The 25,119-nt window shown below is 42.3% G+C and overlaps 2 protein-coding genes across 3 annotated transcripts in view; one reads left to right on the top strand and one right to left on the bottom strand.

Moving 5' to 3' along the window:
• The window catches only part of hk1 (hexokinase 1), a 22,350-nt gene extending 4,371 nt beyond the window's left edge, over window positions 1-17,979 (top strand). For both annotated transcript variants that reach the window (XM_048270394.1, XM_048270393.1), the window contains exons 2-18: window positions 1,623-1,785; window positions 7,093-7,241; window positions 7,547-7,666; window positions 8,136-8,231; window positions 8,355-8,454; window positions 8,745-8,928; window positions 9,431-9,586; window positions 9,760-9,993; window positions 11,574-11,878; window positions 13,166-13,314; window positions 13,436-13,555; window positions 13,905-14,000; window positions 14,550-14,649; window positions 14,973-15,156; window positions 15,391-15,546; window positions 15,776-16,009; window positions 16,360-17,979. In XM_048270394.1, coding sequence (XP_048126351.1) covers window positions 1,623-1,785; window positions 7,093-7,241; window positions 7,547-7,666; window positions 8,136-8,231; window positions 8,355-8,454; window positions 8,745-8,928; window positions 9,431-9,586; window positions 9,760-9,993; window positions 11,574-11,878; window positions 13,166-13,314; window positions 13,436-13,555; window positions 13,905-14,000; window positions 14,550-14,649; window positions 14,973-15,156; window positions 15,391-15,546; window positions 15,776-16,009; window positions 16,360-16,510 — 2,697 coding nt within the window. In that variant the 3' untranslated portion in view covers window positions 16,511-17,979. The remainder of the gene's footprint in view (window positions 1-1,622; window positions 1,786-7,092; window positions 7,242-7,546; window positions 7,667-8,135; window positions 8,232-8,354; window positions 8,455-8,744; window positions 8,929-9,430; window positions 9,587-9,759; window positions 9,994-11,573; window positions 11,879-13,165; window positions 13,315-13,435; window positions 13,556-13,904; window positions 14,001-14,549; window positions 14,650-14,972; window positions 15,157-15,390; window positions 15,547-15,775; window positions 16,010-16,359) is intronic.
• On the bottom strand, window positions 17,863-25,119 carry tacr2 (tachykinin receptor 2). Its single transcript, XM_048270397.1, has 5 exons — window positions 24,352-25,119; window positions 23,123-23,317; window positions 22,399-22,549; window positions 21,930-22,126; window positions 17,863-21,277 (listed from the first exon to the last, which is right to left on the bottom strand). Exons 1-5 carry the CDS (start codon window positions 24,744-24,746, stop codon window positions 21,085-21,087), a joined length of 1,131 nt encoding a protein of 376 aa, XP_048126354.1. The 5' UTR covers window positions 24,747-25,119; the 3' UTR covers window positions 17,863-21,084.

Below are 25,119 nucleotides of genomic sequence, written 5' to 3'. Positions count from 1 at the left end.
GAACATCCTGAGCTCCGTCAGAGTTAAACTGGGTTCTCACATGATTGATGATGAACTTACCATCTGAGCTGTCCTTAATTTAGTTTTTTTTCAAGGATTAATCTTTGATGTTTGATTGTTTTAGTTCTGCTTAGCTGATCTGTCGTCTTAGGATATAGTGAAATAGTATAACTCATTCATAGATTGTACGTCAAGCTGTGGATGTTTACCTAAATGTCCCAATAATATTATCCATCACAAAAGTAATTAATTTCATTTTACTTCAACAAAAATGAGGTATTATTTTCTTTGTGTAAATACCTATATAAAATGCTGGAGAGAGTATTCACCATGACAATGCAAAACAGGGATAAGCACTCAACCTGACAATTCATCCGTTTAGTTTTCCACTCGTGAGAAAGGTGGGAGTATAAGCCTCCTATACAATGGCTTATATGGCACACCCTCCTAAGTACACAGTGAATTTGAATTTGAAGTGGACTGTGTAAAACTCCCATTGGTATGTTAATGACATTCCCAGATGGGTGTGATCCCTTGTATAAAAAGGAAATGTCTTGCACAGTATCCATAGTCTGCTAACCTATCAAGAGCCAGTTTAGATTAAATAAGTTCAAACAAGAAACTAAACGGAGACTGCACCCAGAGGTCATTTCTCTCTGTTAGAGGTGAAGAGGTAATGAAAGTGTTGCACAAACTGCACTGGCCACAGCTTTAGCAAGCCATCCACACAAAACAGGAAATGAGCCAGTTTAACCGGATATCTGGCCATTCCAAAGTCGTATCTATGTCATACAGTCATTGTAGCTCTTTACATTGTTGGGCTAGTTGCTAAGTTGCTCTCTCATGTGAGTTGGTAACAGTGAATCATTTCATCACTGTGTGTCATCTTGTGGGCTCCTCTGTTCTCTGCTACATGTCTTTTTAGCCAGCTACTATGTCACTGCCGAACCAAATGTCACCAGCCAACCAAATGTTGGACAATGACAGTTTCACTTGTTGTTTTTTCCCCCCTCTCACATGGTCATGCCGTAACAGGCTGTGATTACACACACACACACACACACACACACACAGGGGGAGAGAGAGAGAGAGTTACAGCTCCAGGCAACTGAGTGTTTTTGCTCTGGACGTTTCGGGGTAGTGTGCGATCCCCTGCAAAGGATATAGGAAGCTGCTCACTCTGAATTCTTTCATCTTTCTGACTGAATGAATGGGTCGAGCTGTCGCTGACTGTCCTCATTTCAACCCTTTGGATGCAATTAACGGGCGTCTATGGTGGACAGCAGATGGTGTAGGGGGAAAGGCATGACACTCGACTCTCCAAGATCAAAAGTATCATCAGCTGCGATTAAAACTGTGATTAAAACCACATAACAGAAATGTTGTGTTATGCTGAATAGCTGAACTCTGTGTAAAGTGAATATCTAACTTTGTCTGATCTGATTGGGATTATGTGTTCATCAGTAACTTCTGAACATGCAACAAACACAAACATTTCTTACTTCACCTAACACCATTAGTCCTGTACCTGACGCTAATAATCTGTCCCAAGCCAAGGTGTATGTTTCCCTCCCGGTCTCCTAATAAGATGCGTGTCTCTGCTCTGACCCTTGACCTTTCAGATCGATAAATACCTGTACTCTATGCGCTTCTCGGACGAGACGCTGCACGAGATCATGGTGCGCTTCGGGCGCGAGATGGAGAAAGGCCTGGCCAGGGATACCAACCCCACCGCCACCGTCAAAATGCTGCCCACCTTCGTGAGGTCCATTCCAGACGGATCAGGTGAGGATGCTTGCCGCACACTGTTAGGATAAACGGGTTGATCGACTAGCAGCTCAGCACATATCGAGCATAAACCAGATGGAAGTTTTAGAACACACGTGGTTTAGATGAAGCAGAAAATCAACTGTTAAAGATCACTCCTGAAATATATGAATACATTTGAAACCATGTCAAAAGTTTCTGTAATTTTCAGTTTCATAGGGTTATGACAGTGTCACTCTTACGTAGATACCTTACAAGTAAAGTGTTACCAAACGTATCTATTATCCCACTTTCCCTTTTGTCTAAAAACAGGAATGTGTTCAGATACTGCCGCATAAAGATACAAATAGACTCGACTCGTCTGATCTTCTGTGTGGCTGCCTATCTGTGTAGTGATGTGGGCATGACCATGCTTGCAGATCTCTCTTACAGACCGCTTCACAAGACATGATTAGCATCTGTATGTGGAGGAAGAATGTATACCATATACCATCACATGGTGTAAAATGAAAAACTAGATTGTGCTATTCAATAATACAGTACTCTATAGCACTGTGAAGTGTAAGGCTGAATGTCCCATGGACGTGTCACATGAAAGCCAAGAGACTATTTATAGTCCAGTTCAATAAGCATGTCCTCAATCATATGTTTCCAAACGTATTGGAACAGAGCATGGGTCGGGGAAGCAGAGGCTATCGAGTGACCACGGTGAACCCCGTCTGTGAGCAACCTTTCGTCCGTGCCCCTCTGGCATCGCGTGGCGAGCGTGCTGAGCATGCGGTTACATCACAGATTACCCATAATCCCACCCTCTGGTCATTACATGTGAGTCTGGCCATGCCCCTGCGAGGTGAACACTGTAATTTCATAAAGCAGCATGCATGCTTCAGTCAGTCCTGTGGGATTCAAACCTTTTTTGGTTTGTGATAAGGGCAGCATCAGTGGATTACTGTTTTAGGTTTGGTGCCTGGGCAGAATCTCTTTGTTTCACAGTAATCTGGATGAGTACTTCTCCCAAATTAATTGCTTGATCCCCTGTCTGAGTACCAATCTGACTCCACCCCCACCCCCATGCCAAAAACCATCTGACACATCGCGTATAAAATTTTCGTTTTCCATTCAAAAAACCACCTCCTGATTGTGTCATTGTTTCTTGTGTTCACCCACAACTGCATCCAAACAATGTGCAGGGGCTGCTAGCTCAAGCACAGAGGGCTTCTCTGTTTGCAAGGAACACAGTCTCAGATTTGGTTGGTCAGTGATGTCCAGCGTTGTGGAGAGCCGTTGTTGTTTCAAGGGACTACCCGGCGGAGAGACTGAGAGCCTTGCTTGGGTGCAAACACATGCTGTGGCATTTAACCTCCAGCGCTATTAACCTGACAGCTTTGCCATTTGCTGCCCCTGATAGTGCCCTGCCCTCACATTGTTCTCCTGCACCCTATTGTTGTATCGCCTGTGGTCAGCAAGCTAGTTGCTAAATAAAGACTGTGGCCTTCAGCTTGGGTTAGGATAACAATCTACTGGTTGTATAGTTTGAGTTAATACTTTTGCCCAGTGTGGCCAATTATGTAGTGTTTGTTGTGAGTACTGTGGACTGTGAAATACATAGAGGACCAAAGAGATATTTATAACATTCATGGCTTCCTAATTAACTGCAACTCATTCCCAAGTTGTCCAACAGGCGTAGTTGCGCGTTTATTTTTGTTCTGAGTCAGTGACCATTTTGATGTCCTTTCTTTCAATAATTCAAACTCAGCTTCCCTCGCAACCCCCACCACCCACCCACCTCCCACACACACAGACACACACACACACACACTTTAGATTGCAGCTGTAAAAGGCTCTGCAGCAATCCCTGCCCTCTCTGAATGTGCTGTTTGTGCAACAGAATAATGCTGTGATATCAGGTGACAGCCGGTTTTTGCCGAGCAGAGAGGCACACACACGCACACAGTCACATACACACACACACACACACACACACACATACATACACACACACACACACACACACACATACACACACACACACACACACTAAGAGCAGCATCTGCACACATAAGCACAGAGAGTGACTTGGCACATTTCACATCTCTGTTAGCAGAGGATTTGGGGGAGGCACGTTAGGCTTCTCTCGAAAAGCTGTGAGGGATTTTTGTCTTTGGGGATGTTTTCATTCCTCCTAAATGCCTTTACACCTCAGTATTATTCCCTCAGGGAACACTGGAGAGAGAGACAGGTTTATGAGCAAGTGGATGGTTTTGTCAACTCCCTTTCACCATCTCAAATATAATCTCTTATGTCTCTTTTGTTTGTTTGTGCTGGGGAAGGCTGCATAAGCATTCTCTAGTTTCTTGGTGTTTTAAGCCCCCAACGTTGTCTTCAAGGCAGCGCTGCCTGGAATGCGCTTGGGTTAGGCATGGGTTAAAGTTAGGGTTAAGGGGTAGGGTTAGGTGCCTTTAAGTCGACGGTCGCAGTGCTGCCTGGAAGACGAAGTTGGGAGCTTAAAACACCATCGAGCCATTCTCTATCATTCTCTACTCAGAGTGCTTTAACACAAGACACGTGGTTCAGCAAGTTATACATTGAACAAACACTGACTTAAGTAAGTATTGGTAGTTTGATGATGAATATAAAAGTGCTATATTGCACTGGATTTCTGAAAGACATGTTTGCGTAAAAACACTCCAATAAATGCTTTTGAGCCCATGCATATATTTTATATTTAGTATCACAAAGCATACTATCACACAATGTAATAAAAACAGTACATCTGTCTTATATTACATGGTCATGTTACTTTCGTAAAAAGTGAGTAAAAATGCACACTCATTTTACCTGGAAGATTACAAATGTTAGGTCATGTAAGGCTGTGTAGTGTGACGCACTGATGCACATTGACCTTGCGGAGGTGGCAATGGAGAGATTGCACACCACTTCCAGTTCTTGAGCTCTGATCAGACTATAAAATAGATGAATTATAGACTCAGTGCAGAGCCAGGCGGACAGACAGGACAGAGAGGACAGTTTGGCAGCTCCAGACTCGCTGCCCTGACGGGCCGCTGGGGAACTGGCTCTTTGGACAGGGACACAAGGGACCATAGCAATCTTAGGCTGCAGCCCATCCAATTTGCCCACATGATTGGAGCCAAAAGCAGATTTCATAGAGCTGGGAAGAAAGGATGGGGCGCACATTATAACCACAAGAATGGGACTGATGAACCTGCCTAGAATACAGGAAAAAAAGGAGAGAGAGAGATTGAGATGAGAGAGAGAACGTAGAGAGAAAGTTAGAGAGAAAGAGAGAGAGAGACTGATGAACCTGTCCAGAATACAGAAAAAAAAGAGGAGAGAGAGATTGAGATGAGAGAGAGAGAGGGAGCGAGACATAGAGAGAAAGTTAGAGAGAGAAAGAGAGAGAGTGAGAGAGAGGGAGGGAGATTGGTACTGTTCAACAATACATCATTTTGTGACAAAAGTCTTGACTCCTCGGAGGAGGTGTGAGTTACAGTAAATGGGGGCGTTGACTGTGCGAGAAGTCATGTGAAGGCATCCAGATGACAAGTTCTTTCACACTCTCTGTCTGGACTCCATACCACTGTGTGAAAGTGCCATTACTTAGTGGCTGTTACTGGCGTTCATCCCCTTTCTTTCTCTGACCTAACAGAATTTCCCCTGGGGATCAATAAAGTATCTATCTATCTATCTGAATAGGCTAGGAAAATAATCACTGATTATTAACCCTTAAAGCAAAGATCCTTGATTACTAGCTAGCTCCACTTTAACCCTCTCTGCTTAAAGGTGTGGGTTTTTGAACATTCTAACATAAGATTCCGTCCCGCAACAATTCAAGGTTCTAAAATTCTATGTGGAATTCAATGAACCCAGATATTCTTTAGAACATTCATTTCCCAACATTCCCCACATCTTTAAGGGTTAAAGCCGGGTCAGAGTGGTAGCCAGGGGGGAACACACAGGCCCTGATAATCAGTACTTCATATAAGTTTATCAGAGTGATGCAGGATGGCGGCAATTCAATGTTTTTGTTTCTCTGCGAAGACAGAGACATTTTATGTGCTGTAAAAATGTCCAGTCTGATATGGTTATAGTTATCTAATAGTTAGATATTCGGTAATCATTCTGTAAAATAACCTTGACACGGCAAGGGAAAGCCTATATGGAGTTCATTTGTGGATTTTTTTAATGAATCTCTGTATCACGTTTTCTTCACCAATAACCAAGTGCCTCTGTGCACTGACATTTTGAATTATAACAACAACATATGTGCCAAGTATCGAACATGAAGCAGGGTCAGACAACTCTCATTGTAGACCAGTGTTTCTCAAACTTTTTCAGACGAAGGACCTCTTAACCAATAAAAAAGAAACGCACGGACCACCTAGCTAAAAAAAAGATTAGACCTACTTCAACAGTATATTAGCCTACACAATAGGCCTAAACTTACTCACTGAACCACCTTGCTTATTGTCTTTGCACTTTGCTTATTGTGTCAGAGGATTCATATGATTTAAACTGGCATATCTTACATAGACAGTGTTGCAGAACTGTTTGGATTTACATACAAGTTGGTTCAATATTGCAAACAACTCCTCTATATTATATTTTACCACGTCTGCTCGCGGACCACTTGGGATAGCTTGAGGACCACCAGTGGTCCCCGGACCACACTTTGAGAAACACTGTTGTAGACAATCTGTGACAGAGCCACACTGCACTCCTTTCGTGAATATCTGTCATCACCCAACTGTTGGCAGTTTTTAATGTCACTTTATTGCACCATATATATATATATATATCACAACTTTACAAGGAAGTCCTCTAAAGGAATCAAGTGATCCACTGACACGTTTATGGTCAGTTGATGTCCTCACTCACATTGCAAGCAATATAGCTGAAACAGTGGGAACTTTCACAGACACAAATTGCACAGATTTGGCAGACAGCTTGCCTCTTGTTGGCAAGAGTTGAGTTGTACTGGCATCTATTCTGAGTGTATTTTACCAATGAGATATGTTGCCTCAACACATTTTGACCACAGAACAGTGAGAATGAATGAGTACTTCTGACTTCCTACCAACACAATGGTTTTTGCATACATTGATATGCCTACAGTTCACCAATGTAGGCATATCAGTTCAGTTTACATGAGCTATTGTGTTGTCCACATATATGCTTGTGTGTATGTTTATGTATGTAGGCCTATGTTTATTTTGTGGGTGATGGAGAGTAACATGGTATAACTTGCATAATTGTGATACAATTGTGGAACAAAATTGTAAAACAACTTCCCTTGTGTTATCACAGAAAAGGGGGACTTCATTGCTTTGGATCTTGGAGGCTCCAACTTCCGTATCTTGCGAGTGAAGGTTTCTCATGAGAAGAAACAGACTGTGCAAATCGAGACTCAGAACTATGACACCCCAGAGGATATCATGCATGGGAGTGGAACCAGGGTAAAGAGTTCTTGCCTTCATACTTATATTTATTCATTGGACTGATGCTTTTCTCCAAAGCAACTTACATATGTCAATTATTACAAGGGCCAGTCTCTCCAGAGTTAAGTGCCTTGCTTAGCTGGGAACTGAACTCACACCTTTTTCTGACTAGTACTTGCTAGGAATATCAAGACTACTACAATATGAAGACTACTTCATTGCTTAATGTAATTGAGGTCTAGCACCACAAACAAAGACTTGGGAAAGCGCATCCATTCAAGCGAATAACTTCTAATTTATGTTGTCTTCACCTTATGCTACAGTTGTTTGACCACGTGGCCGAGTGCCTGGGCGACTTCATGGAGAAGCAAAACATCAAGGACAAAAAGCTGCCCGTCGGCTTTACTTTCTCCTTCCCCTGTGCACAGACCAAACTGGACGAGGTAAGAGGTGACCAATGGTATCTGTATGATGATGAAGTGATGATTAACCAGCTGTATGATGATGATGACGATTAAGTTGCTCGAATCTAATAAGGCATAAAGTGTACAGGGCAGCCGTGGCCTACTGGTTAGCACTTCGGACCTGTAACCGGAGGGTTGCCGTTTCGAACCCCGACTAGTAGGCACGGCTGAAGTGCCCTTGAGGAAGGCACCCAACCCCAGCGCTGCTGTTGATGCAGGCAGCTCACTGCGTCGGGATTAGTGTGTGCTTCACCTCACTGTTTGTACACTGTGTGCTGTGTGTGTTTCACTAATTCACGGATTGGGATAAATGCAGAGACTAAATTTCCCTCACGGGATCAAAAGAGTATATATACTATACTATACCACCACAACGCTGTTGTGAGTTATCTGACACACAATATATTTTTTTAGTATTCAAAGTGCTCTATTGTTTGTCCTACACAAGGCTGTTTTGCTGACTTGGACCAAACGATTCAAAGCCAGCGGAGTAGAGGGCATGGATGTGGTCCAGCTTCTGAACAGGGCCATCAAAAAGCGTGGGGTGGGTGACATTTTCCTTATGTGTGCTTTACATAACACCTAACACTTTGGCAAACACGTTTCATATAATCCATGCTGTTGATTACATTTTAACCTCATTTCATAATAAATGTGTAAATCTTAGGACTACGAGGCGGATATCATGGCTGTCGTAAATGACACAATCGGAACGATGATGACTTGTGGATTTGATGACCATCGTTGTGAAGTTGGCATAATCATTGGTAAGAAAGCCCTTTGAAGAACTGATCAGGCTTGCACAAGCCTTATCCAAACCTGTAACATCATCTGTACTGGCTATGCATCAATCAGATGTCAGTTAGAGGCCAATTCTGTCAAATGCAATTGCTGCTGCCCCACAGCAATGCCCTGGATGCGCTATATAAATGCAAGTTAATGTTGTCATTGTTGTTGTTGTTGTTGTCATTGTTGTTGTTGTTGTTGTTGTTGTTGTTGTTGTTGTTGTTGTTGTTGTGGGTCTTATTGTCTCTCTTAATGTTCTCCTCCCGCCCAGGCACTGGGACCAACGCGTGCTACATGGAGGAGCTGAGACACATCGACCTGGTGGAGGGAGACGAGGGTCGGATGTGCATCAACACAGAGTGGGGTGCGTTCGGCGACGATGGGATGCTGGAGGACATCCGCACTGAGTTCGACCGGGAGATCGACAGAGGATCTCTCAACCCCGGCAAGCAACTGTAAGCCCCTATGCATGCATACATGCACATTATCACTTAGAAAATAGGTTAATCAGAGCTTTGCAAATAATTCCTTTCCCTTTTAGTTTTAATGGACGCTAGTGTGCCATAAATGTGGGAGGAATATCAAGTAAATGATCAGCCCAAGTCATATTGTTGTCTTGGGGCAGCCGTGGCCTACTGGTTAGTGCTTCGGTCTTGTAACTGGAGGTTTGCCGCCGGTTCGAACCCCGACCAGTAGGCACGGCTGAAGTGCCATTGAGCAAGGCACCTAACCCCTCACAGCTCCCTGAGCGCCGCTGTTGTTGCAGGCAGCTCACTGCGCTGGGATTAGTGTGTGCTTCACCTCACTGTGTGCTGAGTGTGTTTCACTAATTCATCAATTGTGATAAATGCAGAGACCAAATTTCCCTCATGGGATCAAAAGAGTATATATACTTATACTATACTGGTCTGCTGCACCTTCACCTGGAGTGGTGAATAATGTCGTCCATGTTTGCAGCTTTGAGAAGATGGTGAGCGGAATGTACATGGGGGAGTTGGTGAGGCTCATCCTGGTGAAGATGGCCAAAGAGGGCCTGCTGTTCGAGGGACAGATCACCCCAGAGCTGCTGACCAGAGGGAAATTTGAAACCAAATACGTCTCAGCCATGGAGAAGTAAGAACAAGAATCACGGTGAAAATGCTCATAGATGTGTAGAAGTATTATCGATTTTGTTTTTGTAGTTTTGTTAGATAGCAGACATATTTGTTGCAGATTGGCTGCTATCTCGTACTCTTTCACTGCCTCAAGTTAACAGTCGCACATGTAATGCTTGGGGTTTTTTTCAGGAGCAAGGAGGGCTTGAGCAAAGCCAAAGAGATAATGGCCCGTTTGGGTGTGGAGGCATCGACGGACGACTGCATCGCCGTCCAGCACATCTGCAGCATCGTGTCTCACCGCTCAGCTAACCTCATTGCGGCCACGCTCGGGGCTATCCTGCTCCGCCTGAAGGAGAACAAGCACGTGCCCCGCCTCCGCACAACAGTGGGCATCGACGGCTCCCTCTACAAGATGCACCCACAGTGAGTACTAGAAAGATGCATTTTGGGTATTTTTGTTACGTCTGCATGTAACTCAATCTACAGGTGTGATGGAAGAGTGGTAGCTTTGCTGCCTGACAAAAGGTCAACCCAGGTTTGACTCCTGAACCCACTGATTTGAGTCTTTATCTCTTTGAATAAAAGCATCTGCTACCAATCACTTACAAATACTATGTCACTCAATGAAACCTACAAGTGCAGAAATCAGGCACTGGTCTGTGAAGGTCACAGTGACCTTGGATCTCGAGCCCCCATTATAATGTGGTGTGTCTGCTGAATACTAAACACTACTTGCTACTAGTGATTAATTACTAGTCACTCTATGAATCTTGCACTCTCAAGTGCAGAAATCAGGCACTTGTCTGTGAAGGTCACAGTGACCTCTAGCCCCCCATTATAATGTGGTGTGTGGCAACAAATACCATGTTTACCCTCACAGCACCAAATATTTCCACCAAATATTTCAGACAGTTGCCTAAACAAAGCCATACTGTCACACCTGGACTCCACAAACCAACATACCACTACACCAAACTTTGTTGTCCATTACCTTCTTAAAAGGCAAGTATAATCACGAGTGAAACTGTATCACATCTTCCAGAAACAGATGTACCCTTTGTGTCAGACACTGGACTCTTCTGGTATGCAGACAGCTGACTTGTTTATAGACACGAGGACAAAAGCCAGAACACTCTCCCTAGTGACTTGTATAACTATAACTTATAACTGCACAAAGGATTATACAATGGTTTGATTTCAGAGTATGATGAAGGTCATGCTTCACTTTATTACTTTATAGTTTGAGATACTGTAAAATGTTTACAGCAACAATGCAATTGTGCTGTATTGCTTCTCGTTTTCATTGTAGTTTTATAAAACACTTCAGCTTTCAAAGAAAAGTTGTACAAACCAAACCTTGTTTGTTGTACAAACCAGACAATGACTAACTTCGCCTATTCCCCAACAATACCAGAAAGGCACAGGAAATGACACAAGAACATGAACTCTGTCATGATGCAAGGACAATGACCGTACATGCACTAATAACAGAGGTGCAAGCATAGTTTTACTGTTAAAATATGGATGTATATTAAAAAAAACTCCAGCAATAATGCCATTTTAAAGGCATGCTAAAAGTACGACTTTATTTTATCATCTCTGTTGGGTAATTTCTTGTACAGTACATTGTCTTGTGTCATTTCAAGTTAAAGTTAAAAGTTGACTGGTATTTAGCAGACGCTTCTATCCAAAGCTACACACACTCACAGACTTCTCTTTGCTCAAACGCAAAGTAACAAGATGTATAGAATGCACTGGTATATTCAATCACAGTGTCTTCCCATTTTGCCTCTTAGATTAGACCTATATAGATGTCATTTCTAAAGTTAGTAAACCTTTACTCCATCCTGACAGGCCTAGGTCTATACATAGCCAATTGCACCTAATGATGATATAGTATATCTTAACAGAATAATTTGTGTATTTGTATATTTGTCCAGTCACATCATCTCACATATTTCTCCTATCCTATTTGACCACTCTTGTCTTTTATATTGTGACAGATATTCCCGTCGCTTGCACAAGACCGTCCGCCGGCTGGTGCCCGACTCTGACGTTCGCTTCCTCCTCTCGGAGAGCGGCAGCGGCAAAGGGGCTGCCATGGTAACTGCCTGGGCCTATCGGTTAGCCGACCAGACCCGGCAGATTGAGGAGACCCTGGACCAGTTCCGTCTCACCAAAAACCAGCTGCTGGAGGTGAAGAAGAGGATGAGGGTGGAGATCGAGACCGGTCTTGGAAAGAACACCCAGGACAAGGCCACTGTCAAGATGCTGCCAACATATGTGAAACAGACTCCTGACGGGACAGGTAAACAGCATATAATCTCACGCTATAATGGCTTTATAGCTTAAGACTGCCATGGCTTAACATCATGGTTTAAATTTACTCATTATGCAGGTGAGATGTATACATCCTATGAAAGAACTATGCATCATTCTGTAATGTAGAGAATTCTTTGGTGCACAACATGCTCTGCTTTGTGGTAGCATGAAGAGTAGAAAGGGTTAGTGTCTTCTTTAGCATCTTATTTTAGCAGACACCATGTTGAACAAGTCAAATGAAATGCTAAAGCAAGTCATTAGGCTCAGCTGACAGGACAGTACCTGTGCAGTTGTGCTTACACATTCAAGCAGATTTTAAGATCCCGATTATGGACTAGTAATCCCTGGCTTACTCAATGAAAGCACATGACATTATGTATTTTAAGACCCTTTGGTGTCCTGCAAATGACCCTGATTGAGGTCATCAGGATTTATCACAGGTACCCTTCTATCGGCCACTTCAATCTCAATGTTAGTAATGTCACAGCATTTTAGTGGAAATGATTGAGTAACAAAATCCTTTGGGTAATTCTAGATATTTAGGCTTATTGTCACCAGAGGCGGAGAGTACACAGCTTCATTACTTGAGTAAAAGTACAGATACCCTTTGCTAAATTTTACTCAAGTACAAGTAAAAGTACAACAGTCAGATGTCTACTTAAGTAAAAGTAAAAGTTTCATCTTTTTACCATGTTGCCAGGGATGGGCAGTATTTCTAATACATGTATTTAAAATACGTATTTCAAATACAAAATACTATTTTGTAATTGAAACACTTGAAGTTTAAAACTATCATTAACTTTTTTTCAGAAAATTGAAATAGTCTGGCGAGGTGGGGCCACAGGTTGGCACATTCCCGGGATGGACCTGCTGCGTCTTTATCCATTGTTTCGTCCATGGTTTCGTCTCTTATCTAAATCTGACCATGGAGTTGACTTTGGTGGAAAGCTGAAGGTGATTGCTGATAGGCTGTCCCAATCAGTGGCGCCTGCACAATCTAATCACGTTTGAGAGGGAAACAACAAATTGAGGGTTTCCGAGATTTTTCTTTTTTCCTTTTTTTTCAGAAGTAGTAACGGGTACTCACGGTTATGGATAGAAATGTAGTGGAGTAAAGAGTACAATATTTGCCTCTGAAATGTACTTGAGTCAAGTCATGAGTACTCCCCAAAAATGATACTCGAGTAAACTACAGATCCCTCAAAATTGTACTGTACTCAAGTAAATGTACGCCGTTACTGTCCGGCTCTAATTGTCACTATGTGTTTTGCAGAGAATGGAGACTTCTTGGCTTTGGATCTGGGTGGAACAAACTTCAGGGTGCTCTTGGTGAAGATTCGCAGTGGCAAGAGGAGGACTGTGGAGATGCACAACAAAATCTATGCCATCCCACAGGAGATCATGCAGGGAACTGGAGAGGAGGCAAGGCATCAGCACTCTTCACCCCCAACATGATACATGGCCCTTAATGAAAGCAATTGAAGAAAAGGGATCATCTTCATTTTTTATGTATTTTTAACCTGTTGACTATTTTGTTTCCTAGCTTTTTGATCACATCGTCCACTGCATATCTGACTTCCTGGACTACATGGGCATGAAGAATGCCCGCTTGCCTCTTGGATTCACTTTCTCCTTCCCTTGCAAGCAGACTAGCCTGGATGCGGTAAGATGACATTACTCTGCCTCGGGCTGAGCCTAGCCAATCATGCATGTATGAAATCAATCAAGACCCTACTGTTGAAATCACTGGTGTAAACTTACCAAACACATTCATTCTTTATGCTTTTATTGTTTTCCAACTTACTATTGTTATTATTATTATAATTATTTCATAAACCATTAGTTTAGATAAAATGTCCCAGTCAATGTTATCAACAGAGTTTTTACATGTGTTACAGCACTAGTACATGGTGAAACTACTCTGGTTGATGTCCTGTCTAGGAAATTAAACATTTGCCTGTGTGTGTGTGTGTGTGTGTGTGTGTGTGTGTGTGCGCATGTCTGTGCTTCAGGGCATCCTTGTGAACTGGACAAAAGGTTTCAAAGCCACCGACTGCGAGGGGGAGGATGTTGTGGGACTGCTCAGGGAGGGCATTAAGAGGAGGGAGGTGAGTTGTTGCGCAACACCCACATTTCCTGAAAATGACCGTGGGAGGGAAAGCTGGGGGCTAGGGGTAATCTTCCATTGCATTACCATAGAGCTTCACCGCATGGCCCGGGGAGGAAGAAATACTCAGAAGTGCTCTCTCAGGAGTTTGTTACAAAACTCCTGGAATGTCTCTGACTCTGACATGAGAACAGCATAGGCCCACTGGAAGTCATAGCTACAGGGTGGAGTGAAGTCCATTATATCCATGTAATTGTGGTTGTTTATATCATTTATAAACAGTGAGTGTAAACATGAGAAAGAAGTGTGCAGCCATGAGCATGATGAATCAAACAGATACTAGATAGTAATGCTTTGAAACATTTATTTCTGCCATTTTTGTGTCCATAAGTTTCATAATTGCATTGCAGAGATCAGGAGAGCTTTTGTAACAAGGCAAAGCAACGAGCCGCTTCTGAATGATGATAAATTCTCTGTGCTCTAACCCTGTGTGGTTATTAGCCTATCAACGGCCATATGTAACTCTAACCCCTGCCTACATCACAAACAGGAGTTTGACCTTGACGTGGTGGCCGTTGTGAATGACACTGTTGGTACAATGATGACCTGTGCATACGAGGAACCCACATGCGAGGTTGGACTGATTGCAGGTGAGGTTTAACACACCTGATGAACTATCCTACACTTTAACATCACAAGCACTCTTAATATTATACGATTTTTTGACCGATGTTACTTCCTTGTTTGCTTTTTGGCTTTCATTCTAGGCTGCCTTATAATGATTAAATTCATAATAATGGATTCATGAATTCTAATTTCAAATGTAACTAATGCAGCATAACATATTACAATTTATAGAGACACAATGTGATTATGTTTTTAAAAAGCCTTTTTATATTCTATTTTTAGAAAGCTATAGCTCTGTTTAGAATTCGTCCATGCCTTGACAGACAGTTGTGCTGTGATCTTCCAGGTACGGGCAGCAATGCCTGCTACATGGAGGAGATGAAGAACATTGAGACGGTCGAGGGGAATGAGGGACGGATGTGTGTCAACATGGAATGGGGCGCCTTTGGAGACAACGGGTGCCTGGACGACATCCGGACAGAGTATGACAGGACAGTGGATGAGTTGTCCCTCAACCCAGGCAAGCAGAGGTCAGTCCCACTCCATTTAGTCTTCAGACTAAACATCCACCACCCACCGCCCATAGCTCTCAGTTACACTGTTATACAGGATGCCTGATGTGTTTCTAGTTTAACTATAAAAGTACATTTTGTAGTACATTTTCCATTTCATATCATCTTTATCTCCATGTCTTAGCATTATGTGTGTAGTTTTTGCAGATCTCTGCACATGTTGTAACAATATCTGCTGGTACGTTCGTCCAGGTATGAGAAGATGTGCAGTGGCATGTACCTGGGAGAAATCGTACGGAACATCCTTATCGACTTGACCAAGCGTGGCTTCCTTTTCCGAGGCCAGATTTCAGAGACTCTGAAAACTCGGGGCATCTTTGAAACCAAGTACCTCTCTCAAATAGAGAGGTAAGCAGCACTGGGGTTTGGTAAACAATTACAAGAATAAACTTTGTGATGTCATTTTTCCTACTAAAGTTTTTATAGTACCTTTCCCAAATGTAATTGTTCATATGTGTGAGTTTAATGTTGAATAGACAAAATAACAGCAGAGCCCATCAACATTGTGCATAATGAACATTCTTAACACCGCTCATCGACTTGTCAGCATGAAGTAAGACGTTCTGTCTCCCCCTAGTGATCGTCTTGCTCTACTGCAAGTGAGGTCTATCCTACAGCACCTGGGTCTAGACAGCACCTGCGATGACAGTATCATTGTGAAGGAGGTGTGTGGCACTGTGTCCCGACGTGCCGCTCAGATCTGCGGAGCTGGAATGGCCGCCGTGGTCGACAAGATCCGCGAGAACCGAGGACTGGACCACCTGAACGTCACTGTGGGGGTGGACGGGACTCTCTACAAACTCCATCCACAGTAAGTCCAACACGAAGCTATAACAAAAAGCATTGGCATGTGCTTTATATGCCATTACACGTGGGAACACCCATGTAAAAAAAACAGTTTTCTTACCTGAAGTAGTTTAGTATACATTATAGTGAGCTATCAAGTACATTGCCAGTTCTGTAGCTAAATGGTCACCTCAGAATGGGCATGTATAATGTGATTGTGCTCAGAGGGCTCGTTTAGACAGTTTAGGTGATATCTATGTGCATGTACTCTATCATGATGAGTAAAGTGAAGCCTGATGATGTAGTGGATGAGAGATGGGGAGAGAGGCTGTGTGGTTCTAACAGTCCCCTGTATGTTTGCTCTGCTCCCTGCAGCTTCTCCCGGATCATGCACCAGACGGTAAACGAGCTCGCCCCCAAGTGCAGCGTCAACTTCCTGTTGTCGGAGGACGGCAGCGGCAAGGGCGCCGCACTCATCACGGCCGTGGGCTGCCGCCTGCGCGAGCAGGAGAAGCAGCAGAGCTGAGCGCCCGTGGCTTGGCTGACCTTTAACCTTCGACCTCCGCCCTGCGCTCTCCACCCTCCGCCCAGCGCCCCTGTTCCCTCCTCGTTGCCGCCACCGCCACTGCCGCTCCTACAGCCTGATTGCCGCAGCCGTGACCACGCTTGGCTCCCCTTCGCTCCGCTCAGCTTCGCCCTCCATCGGAAACACACCAAAGTGGGGGGGATGATTCCAAGCTCTCTGTTGGCTCCATTCCCTCTCGGGTTGTCACAAACATTATTCCCTCTGCCGGTCTTTTTCACTTTGTTTATATGTGTTAGTGTGTGTGTGTGTGTGTGTGTGTGTGTGTGTGTGTGTGTGTGTGTGTGTGTGTGTGTGTGTGTGTGTTTTTGTGTGTGTGTGTGTGTGTGTGTGTGTGGGAAGCGGGCTATCCTCTGTGACTTGAGTCTATTTCTCAGATATTTGTCGTGAGGCTGCTGTAAAAGTGTATTTTTGTGTGGCTGTACAGAATATATAAAGCAAAAAGGGAAGTTGTCTAGATACACAGAGAAGAGAATATCTTTGATCCAGTAACATTGTGTGTATTATTTATTTTATTTTTGTATTTTATGGGAGTGTTATCGTGTCATGAGATGTCACTGAACTTGGCTGTTTGGGGGTTTCGTTTCACAAAAACACGCTGCTGAAGTCCCTGCAGTTTCAGATGGTAAATCACATACTGTACGCTCTCTGCTTAGCGGAGCTCTCGGCCAGACCCAGGGTGGCTTCTACCCTAGTATGGTAATCTGCCTGACCATCAACATCCATTTTATTTTCTCCACAAGGTCAGTGTTACAGTTAAGCTCTCCCATGGCGGCTCTCCCACGCATCAACACTTCCTCCTTTTGGTGCCCCCCCCCTCTCATTTGCACAATAAAAGAACCAACCATGCACCAAAGCAGACTAGGATCTGACTGTGTGTGGAAAATGTCATGCCTTTGCAAAGCCAAAACTGTCCCTATGACAAGAAGGGGGAAATCTATAACCATTTGAGAAATCTTTACATATATAGCACATACTTAAATGCATAAATAGTATATGCATATAAATATATATTTATTTTACTACAATTCTTTGAAGGAGCACTATGTGTTTCCTTATGTCTCTACATGGCCCCTTTCTTTTTGCAGTGTAACGTACCCAGGCACAAGCCCTTCTAGGGTGTTACTGTACTATAATCCTTCGGCTTTGGGGGCTTGCCAACATAATGGTAAATTTACAGTGGATGGGTGTGTGTGTGTGTGTGTGTGTTGCAAAGATTTCTTTTTGTGAGTTCTACCTTGAGAATACCTGTACAGTGTATTTTAGCCCCAGGTAATGAGGAATGCATGCCTTAATTGGTAACAGAGGTTTAGGACATTTATTTTGTACAATTACATAGATGCTCTATAGTTGCTCCAGAAAGTAAACCGTAAAGAAAATATGATAAAACATTATTTTGATGAGCAACCAAACGCGTGTCACATGTGTGTTACTTCACTGCACAAGTATCTGTTCACAGACTCATGGCCAGTGCATAGTGATGAGTAAACAACACAAGCGTTATGTCAGTTCAGTTAACATACACAACTCGCTAGCTCCAGGCCCAAATGAGCATTTAATTCGTCACAATCATGTCATGTGCAAATGAGAAGCAGAACATGAAAACAAGTACGATTTCAAATTGAGTTTCAAAACTTTCAAAACTCCACAAAAACAAACTAGCATCAGGAACTGTCCTTCATTCATCACAAACACATTGCATATTCACATATAAACTATAACATATTTGGTAAATACCGTTTTCATATCTATATATAGAATTTGCCAATCTCATCAACACAGTATTTGATTCATTTTGGGGTAACCCTAACCCAGCTAGTCTAAAGGGGCATTGAGTGGACTGCTCCTCCAAAGCATAGCTGCAGCAAACAGGGCTTTCAGTGTAACCAGTACCATATATTGAATACCAAAACAGATACACAACGGTAAGCTACACTTTACAAACATTCAGTGAACACATATAGTAGCCTAAAAACGTCATAATATTATTAAAATTGTATAGATGATATGTAAGCTATTCCCTTCATATATTCCTTTAGAAATATTTTGAAAACCCCAACACTCACAGTGTTCCAGTTAACACCAACAAAGACAAATGTAGTAAAGGGGGTAGCGATACATTACTGATGCCAAACACAGGCAAGTACATTATGAAATATACTTAGTTTTGGGTGATTTCACCAATAAGCATAACAATGCCACTACTTTTGTACCACACAATAAAATATATAGAAAAGGACATGTTTTGTACATTCATTTACAAACATGATATTTGGATTAGCATGCAACAATATGGCTGATGGTAATAGCTATTACAGTAACATTTATTGACTGTAAACAGTCTTCGCTGCACTGTCAGGGACTCTGTGATGTCACTGGGCCTTTAGAAAGAACACTGTCTACTGAACCTTTTTTCAGTAACGTTACTGCTATTCAACATAAGTCAAACTTATGGCATAATCATAGCACCTCACACCTTAACAAGGTTTTGATCACTTAACCACCAAAACAGAATATTGGGATGTGGCCTGTGGGTGTGTTGCCTGAAGTTTCGCATAAATAACAACACACACAAGCTTTGTATATTATAGTAAACATCTGTAAATATTTGAGTTGTGCAAGAGACTAAATCTACACTATCAGTATCAAGTTTTATAAGTTTGTAAATTCGTTGATTTCACAAGCACAAACTGCAAAAAAGGACCTGCCTGCCAAAACTGAAAGGCAATTGTAATTATCACAAAATAATTCACATAAAGTGAAATATTAAATCAGATATGGTATGGCAGTGGATCGCTGATTGTTTGCAGTGTGTAGATTTGCCATTGTTTGTAACTAAACCTCACAGCACATTTCTTTTGGCCCCCAATATTCTCTTGCAATATTAAATTAATATACTGTATATCTCTGCATCTTCATCATACATATCACTGACAGCATCCTCGTTTGCCATCTTCTTCCTCACTGATTTGTTCTTTATTAATTTCTACAGAACATTTGCTATATCCACCACACCATATGAATCACTATATTGTATTTTGAAGCTTTTTGTGTCCATGTTTCTGAGAGAAATTCCCTTGAATTTCTGTGTATTTCCATCTTGATGTAGATTCTCAGCTTTTATCTCTTCAGTAATGAAATTCAGTGCACACAGTGAGGTGCCTCAACCTGTCAAAATCATAGACATAAAAGAACATCTACGTATCCTCTTGTTGAATGTGAAATAACATTTAAAAACACTGTTTTATGGATGGTTCCAACCATGGTTCTGCATGCTCAATCAGACCAGTGGGCTGACTGACATGCCCAACCACAGACAACATCTGGCTGCACTCACTCACCAGCTCACATGATCAGTCCTGGTCCATGCTCCTTATTATTTGTCTTCCTTCACTCTTAAAATGAATGTGTTGAAAACAACACAACTTGTATTGTTTTTAACACATCTCTATGTCCAGAGAGGGGCAACACAATTTGTGTTGTTTCAAACACATTAGTTTTGTTATTTGTTTCAAGAGTGTACACAGTATGTGTTGAAAATGACACAGACTGCGTTGAAAACAACAAAAACCTTATTTTCTCTTCCTTGTTAGCATGACCTTCCTCAGAACAGGGTCTTTCCAACAGTCCTCTTGACGGGATATTCCAGTTTTGGAATAAGCACACAATCTGAAGAAACCAAACTGCACCTGACCTTGGTTGGACCTTGATATTGTTGCTTGTCTTAATTTTATACCCTGTGTTTAATTGCCTTCGTTATAAAATAGAGCTTGATCATTCAAACTCTTATTGCTTCCATGTCGATGTGAAGTGCTTTTAATAATACTACAAGAAGGGCTATTTGTTTCCGATTCACTCTTATAGTAATACCTTGCTTATTCCAGACTTTCACTGGTTGCTGCATGTTTTTGTATCCCAGGTTCGTATCCCCATGTTCAGCACTGCAAAATAGCACCTTCACATTACATTTCTCCTTTAGACAATGAACAGTATGTCTTTCATAAAGCAAGAAACAATTCACCTCATGTGCTCCCTTAACCTTTTACTTACATTCACATACACTACCTGGCTTGCACTGCCATTTAAATAGAGAGTTTAATAACTAATAAGTGCCACTCTGACAGAGCAAATGAACATTCTATACTGATCTCCTATTTACAACACTGATGACTTCCTCTTCTCAACGTGTGGTCAATGACTTAAAGCTGAGTGGAGCTATAGGTTCATCCCAAACACAAACACAAATGCCAACTCTCATGATAGACTAACTGAATGACTCACTGACTGACTGATTGATTGACAGATAAGGCTTTGTGCATATGCCATTGGAGCGCAGTTTGAACTGCACTCCATGTGTCCTAATTTTCAACTGATACTGACATACTACATGAAGGTTATTAAGTGTGGTCACTGAAATGGGAATCAGTTGTTTCTGTTTTCTTCTTTCGAGCATTGCTCTCGATCAAGACCATGTGTGTCCCATCCATCCACAGTTCATTATCAGGGGTCTGCTTTGATCAGGCTTTGATTAGCTTGGACACGGTGTCCTCTCGCTCGCGGGTGTGGTTGCGGGCCATGGCACTGGTGGTCTCAGTGCGGTAGCTGCGGGTTGTTTGAAAGGTCCGCATGTGCTGCAGCTCCACGTTGTCCTCCTCTGACACCTTGATGAAGGGACACCAGCGGAATGCTTGCCGGAACCCCGAGCGGAACCTGGGATATTATTACAAAGATTCAGCAGTTCCAAGGTCACTTCCTCATAGAGTGTATATGTTGAGAGAAGGCTTTTTTCATGCTCAAATCTTTGCCACTTGTCTCACAGTTCATTTACAACAGTTTCATGCTTTTTCATCTGATTTCATCTTTTTCATCTGTTTCATGCTTTTTCACACAGCTGAGTGCTTTTTCACTCAAATATTTGAAGGTTAGCCAAGGGTGCTACTGCTGAGTACCCAAGAAGTGTATCTCCATCACATAATTTTATTTCACACTTTTGAAGGCAATTAAATCTGACAGCATTTAATAGCTTAACATCTCTCCACACTGGGATCATTTGTATGCAATAGGAATACGATTTAATGCATTATGCATGGTCATGCAACTTTAGTACCCTGTGGCTGTCATTAAGAAGACTTCTAAACAAATTAACACTATATAATTGTTTGACATTTCATAGATTACTAATCAGTTGACATTCTGTCAATCAACCACTGACATCAAACTTTTCTCACATTTTCTGTGGTAAACTACACTATTCTTTGGTAAACTAGCTCAAAGAGTATCCCCACATCTTTGAACCAGGTACACAAAGTGATTCCAGTGCGACCGAATGAATTGCGGGAGTATGGTTTGGTGAGCCACCCACCTCTGGTTGAGACAGCAGTAGATGATGGGGTTGTACATAGTGGAGCTCATGGCCAGCCAAAAGATAGCCAGATAAACCTGTTGGATGTAGTGCTGCTTGTAGATGTCCCTGTTGAAGCTGCCCAGGATGAAGTAGATATGGTAGGGCAGCCAGCAGATAGCAAACGTGACCACCACCACAATCATCATTTTCACCACCTAGTTTGGAAGACAGGTAGAATCATTTTGACATCATTTATTCTGGTTTATCTCTCTTCAAATCGGATTCGGTGGACCCAAATTAGATTAGCTAAATTAGATTAGCTTTGGTGGACCCAATGGTTACATCTAGGCTAATTTCCCTTTCATTTGTATTGAATATTCTGTCATTACATGATTGAGGGCTTAACAAAAAAGAGTTGGCAAGACCATATATGGTACATTTCTGAAGTTTGGCTGAGTCTTGTGGCTCAGAGAAATGATTTGCTCACCTTGCGCTTAGCCTGAATTTGGTTTTGGTAATGATCAGACGCTTCTCCTGGGATCTCACTGCCCCACAGCCTGTGGCCAACCAGACTGTAGGTCACAAGCATCACCAGCAGGGGGAGTAAGTAGATCAGGATGATGACCGCTGATTGGTATCTGAGGGACATAGGAAGAAATAAAATAAAATATATTTGTATTTAATCTAAGTGTATTAACTTAAAGTAACACAGGAATTATATAAATACACTTTTGCTCCAATGCAAAATCTATAGCATTAATCAAGAGAGAACTATTTAAGGAATCACTATTGTACATGTACATTGTGTCATCGAGGCACATGAAATCAGTCTTTTGGTGGTACATTAGCCCATAAAAATACTACCATACACATCAATTCCATGGGAATACAGTCTATAGGCTTTATATAATTCTATAGATTATATACACTCTTAAAACGAATGTGTTGAAAAAAAAAACACAACTTTCGTTGTTTTTCACACATCTCTCTGCCCAGATAGGGACAACACAGTCAGTCTTGTTTCCTTTTTTATTCGTTACATAACATGTGTTGAAAATAACATAACTTGCATTGAAAACAACACAACTATCTATATTCATTTTAAGAGTGTAGAATCTATCACACATGCAGCTTTTGGTAAAAGCTAAAACTCTCCACTTCACAGTGAGGACCTTCACAGACATATTCAGTGTGTGTGGCTGATATATTACATGAGCTGGTGGACCCCTCCATAGTCATCGGGCCACTCCACCATGCAGACTGTCCGCGGTGGATAGAACTGGGTGCGGGCAAAGAAACACTGGGGGAAGGCCAAGGAGCACGCCACAATCCAGATGAGCGCAATCACTATCCGTGTGCTTGTGGAGGACAGCCTGGGCTTCAGCGGGTGAATGATGGCCATGTATCTGCAGAAGACACACAGGCAATCCTATAATGAATGAATGGATGGATCAGTTTGCTTTGGCTGCCTCAAGGCAGAGGGTGCTGAGAGGGGTCTCATTGGGTCTGTCCTGAGGTATCATGCCATGAGGTGAGGATGAAATACACATGGTTTGCCTACTGAATTATTAGTGGCCTCAGTTAAGTCTTACATTTCTCAGAATGAGATGAAGTGGCTGGAATGCAAGACATAAGATAGTGGAGTCTGAAGCAATTCATTGTGAAATGGGTTTTTCTGTGTGAAATGCTGGTTTGGCCCAAGGATTGCGCAGTGATTCTCAAGGTCAAAGTTTTAGACAGAAGTTAATATCAGTGAATGCCATTTACAGTCAATGTTTTTCATATTCTTATAACAAAAAGGTGGTAATCCTTTTGTATGTGAAAACATTAAACACAAATACACTCTCTTTTGGTTTCTTGGAGAGAATGGGTGTGGATATCTTTGATAAGTTTGCATGCAGACACAATATAGTTCAATACCTCAATTTCTTCTGCCACACTTGAGGTCATTATATATCTGGACCACAGACTCTTTCCTCTACTTACAAGAGGATGAAATGATCAAAATAAGTCTGAAGTCTCAGGAAGAGCCACTGTGGGGAAGACTGCTCATTCTTAAAATGCCCTTTCAATTTCTGGGCTGGTGACACATGGTCTGCGTCAAAGCACAAGCTCTTTGCCTCTAATCTAATCTCTGAATGCAAAGTAAAGTAGAAATGGCAGGGAATTGGTAAATATAGGCTACTCTTAAATATGTCCCAAAAACTGTTTTAGACATCAGGTGTTTATTGCGCGTTAATCATTCATTCCTTTGGGGAAACAGGCGGGCGCTTGCGCCTGGTTTCCCAGCTCTGCGCTCATCGCGCGCGCTATGCCCTTCTTACCTAATTTCCCCTACGATCTGCAAAGCTCGGCAAACTAAAAGTCAGGCTTTATGAGCGACAAACATTTAAATTTCAATTTAAAACAATTTAAAAGGATAGTGCTTTTTGTGACTCACCTGTCAACGGCTATTGCTGCCATTGAGTATATGCTGGAAAACATGGCAGTGATGGGGAAGAAGTTATGAAATTTACAATATCCTAACCCAAAGTACCAATCGTTATGTAACGCATACACAAAATTAAATGCAGTGTTGAAAGTTGCCATGGACACGTCCGAAAATGCCAGGTTGACAATAAAATAGTTGGTTACTGTCCTCATTCTTTTGTGCGCCAAGATTATCCAAATGACAGTAACGTTTCCAATGACTGACACGATCACAATTAGCGAGTATGCAATCGCCCAGAGTCCCACTTGCCAGTCTGGCTGTTCAAATTGATTTACGGTGGTGTCATTGACATCATCCTCGTAAAAAATAGTTGTAGCCAAGAAGGGGATTGAAGTTGTATCCATGTTAACATCTGCCAACGGCTTAAGATAATTCACTAATGCATGTACCGACTGAATCAGATCGGAATTTTCACATCATCCAACATCCTTTTTTTTTATGGTTCCAGTGGACTACCGACGGCCCGATAAATGGCCCTTATTAGAGTGTGCGTCAATTGGTGGCTCATAGTGTTAACGGCAGAGAAAGGTTATCTCCTGCTTCAAATTCCCGTCTCCAAAAGAACAATCCGCCGTCAGAGATGCCTGGTGCGCTGTTGGGCAGCCGGAGATCTTTGGCGAGGTTTGGCTGTCACAGGCGCAAAATCTGTTCGGGGCGCAGGGGGTGTGCCAACTTCGGAGCAGTGACGTTACAATACAAGCAGATTTCCCGATATGA

This window comes from Alosa alosa, chromosome 18, assembly GCF_017589495.1.
Source record: "Alosa alosa isolate M-15738 ecotype Scorff River chromosome 18, AALO_Geno_1.1, whole genome shotgun sequence".
NCBI lineage: Eukaryota > Metazoa > Chordata > Actinopteri > Clupeiformes > Clupeidae > Alosa > Alosa alosa.
This window is presented reverse-complemented; position numbering and strand designations above follow the sequence as displayed.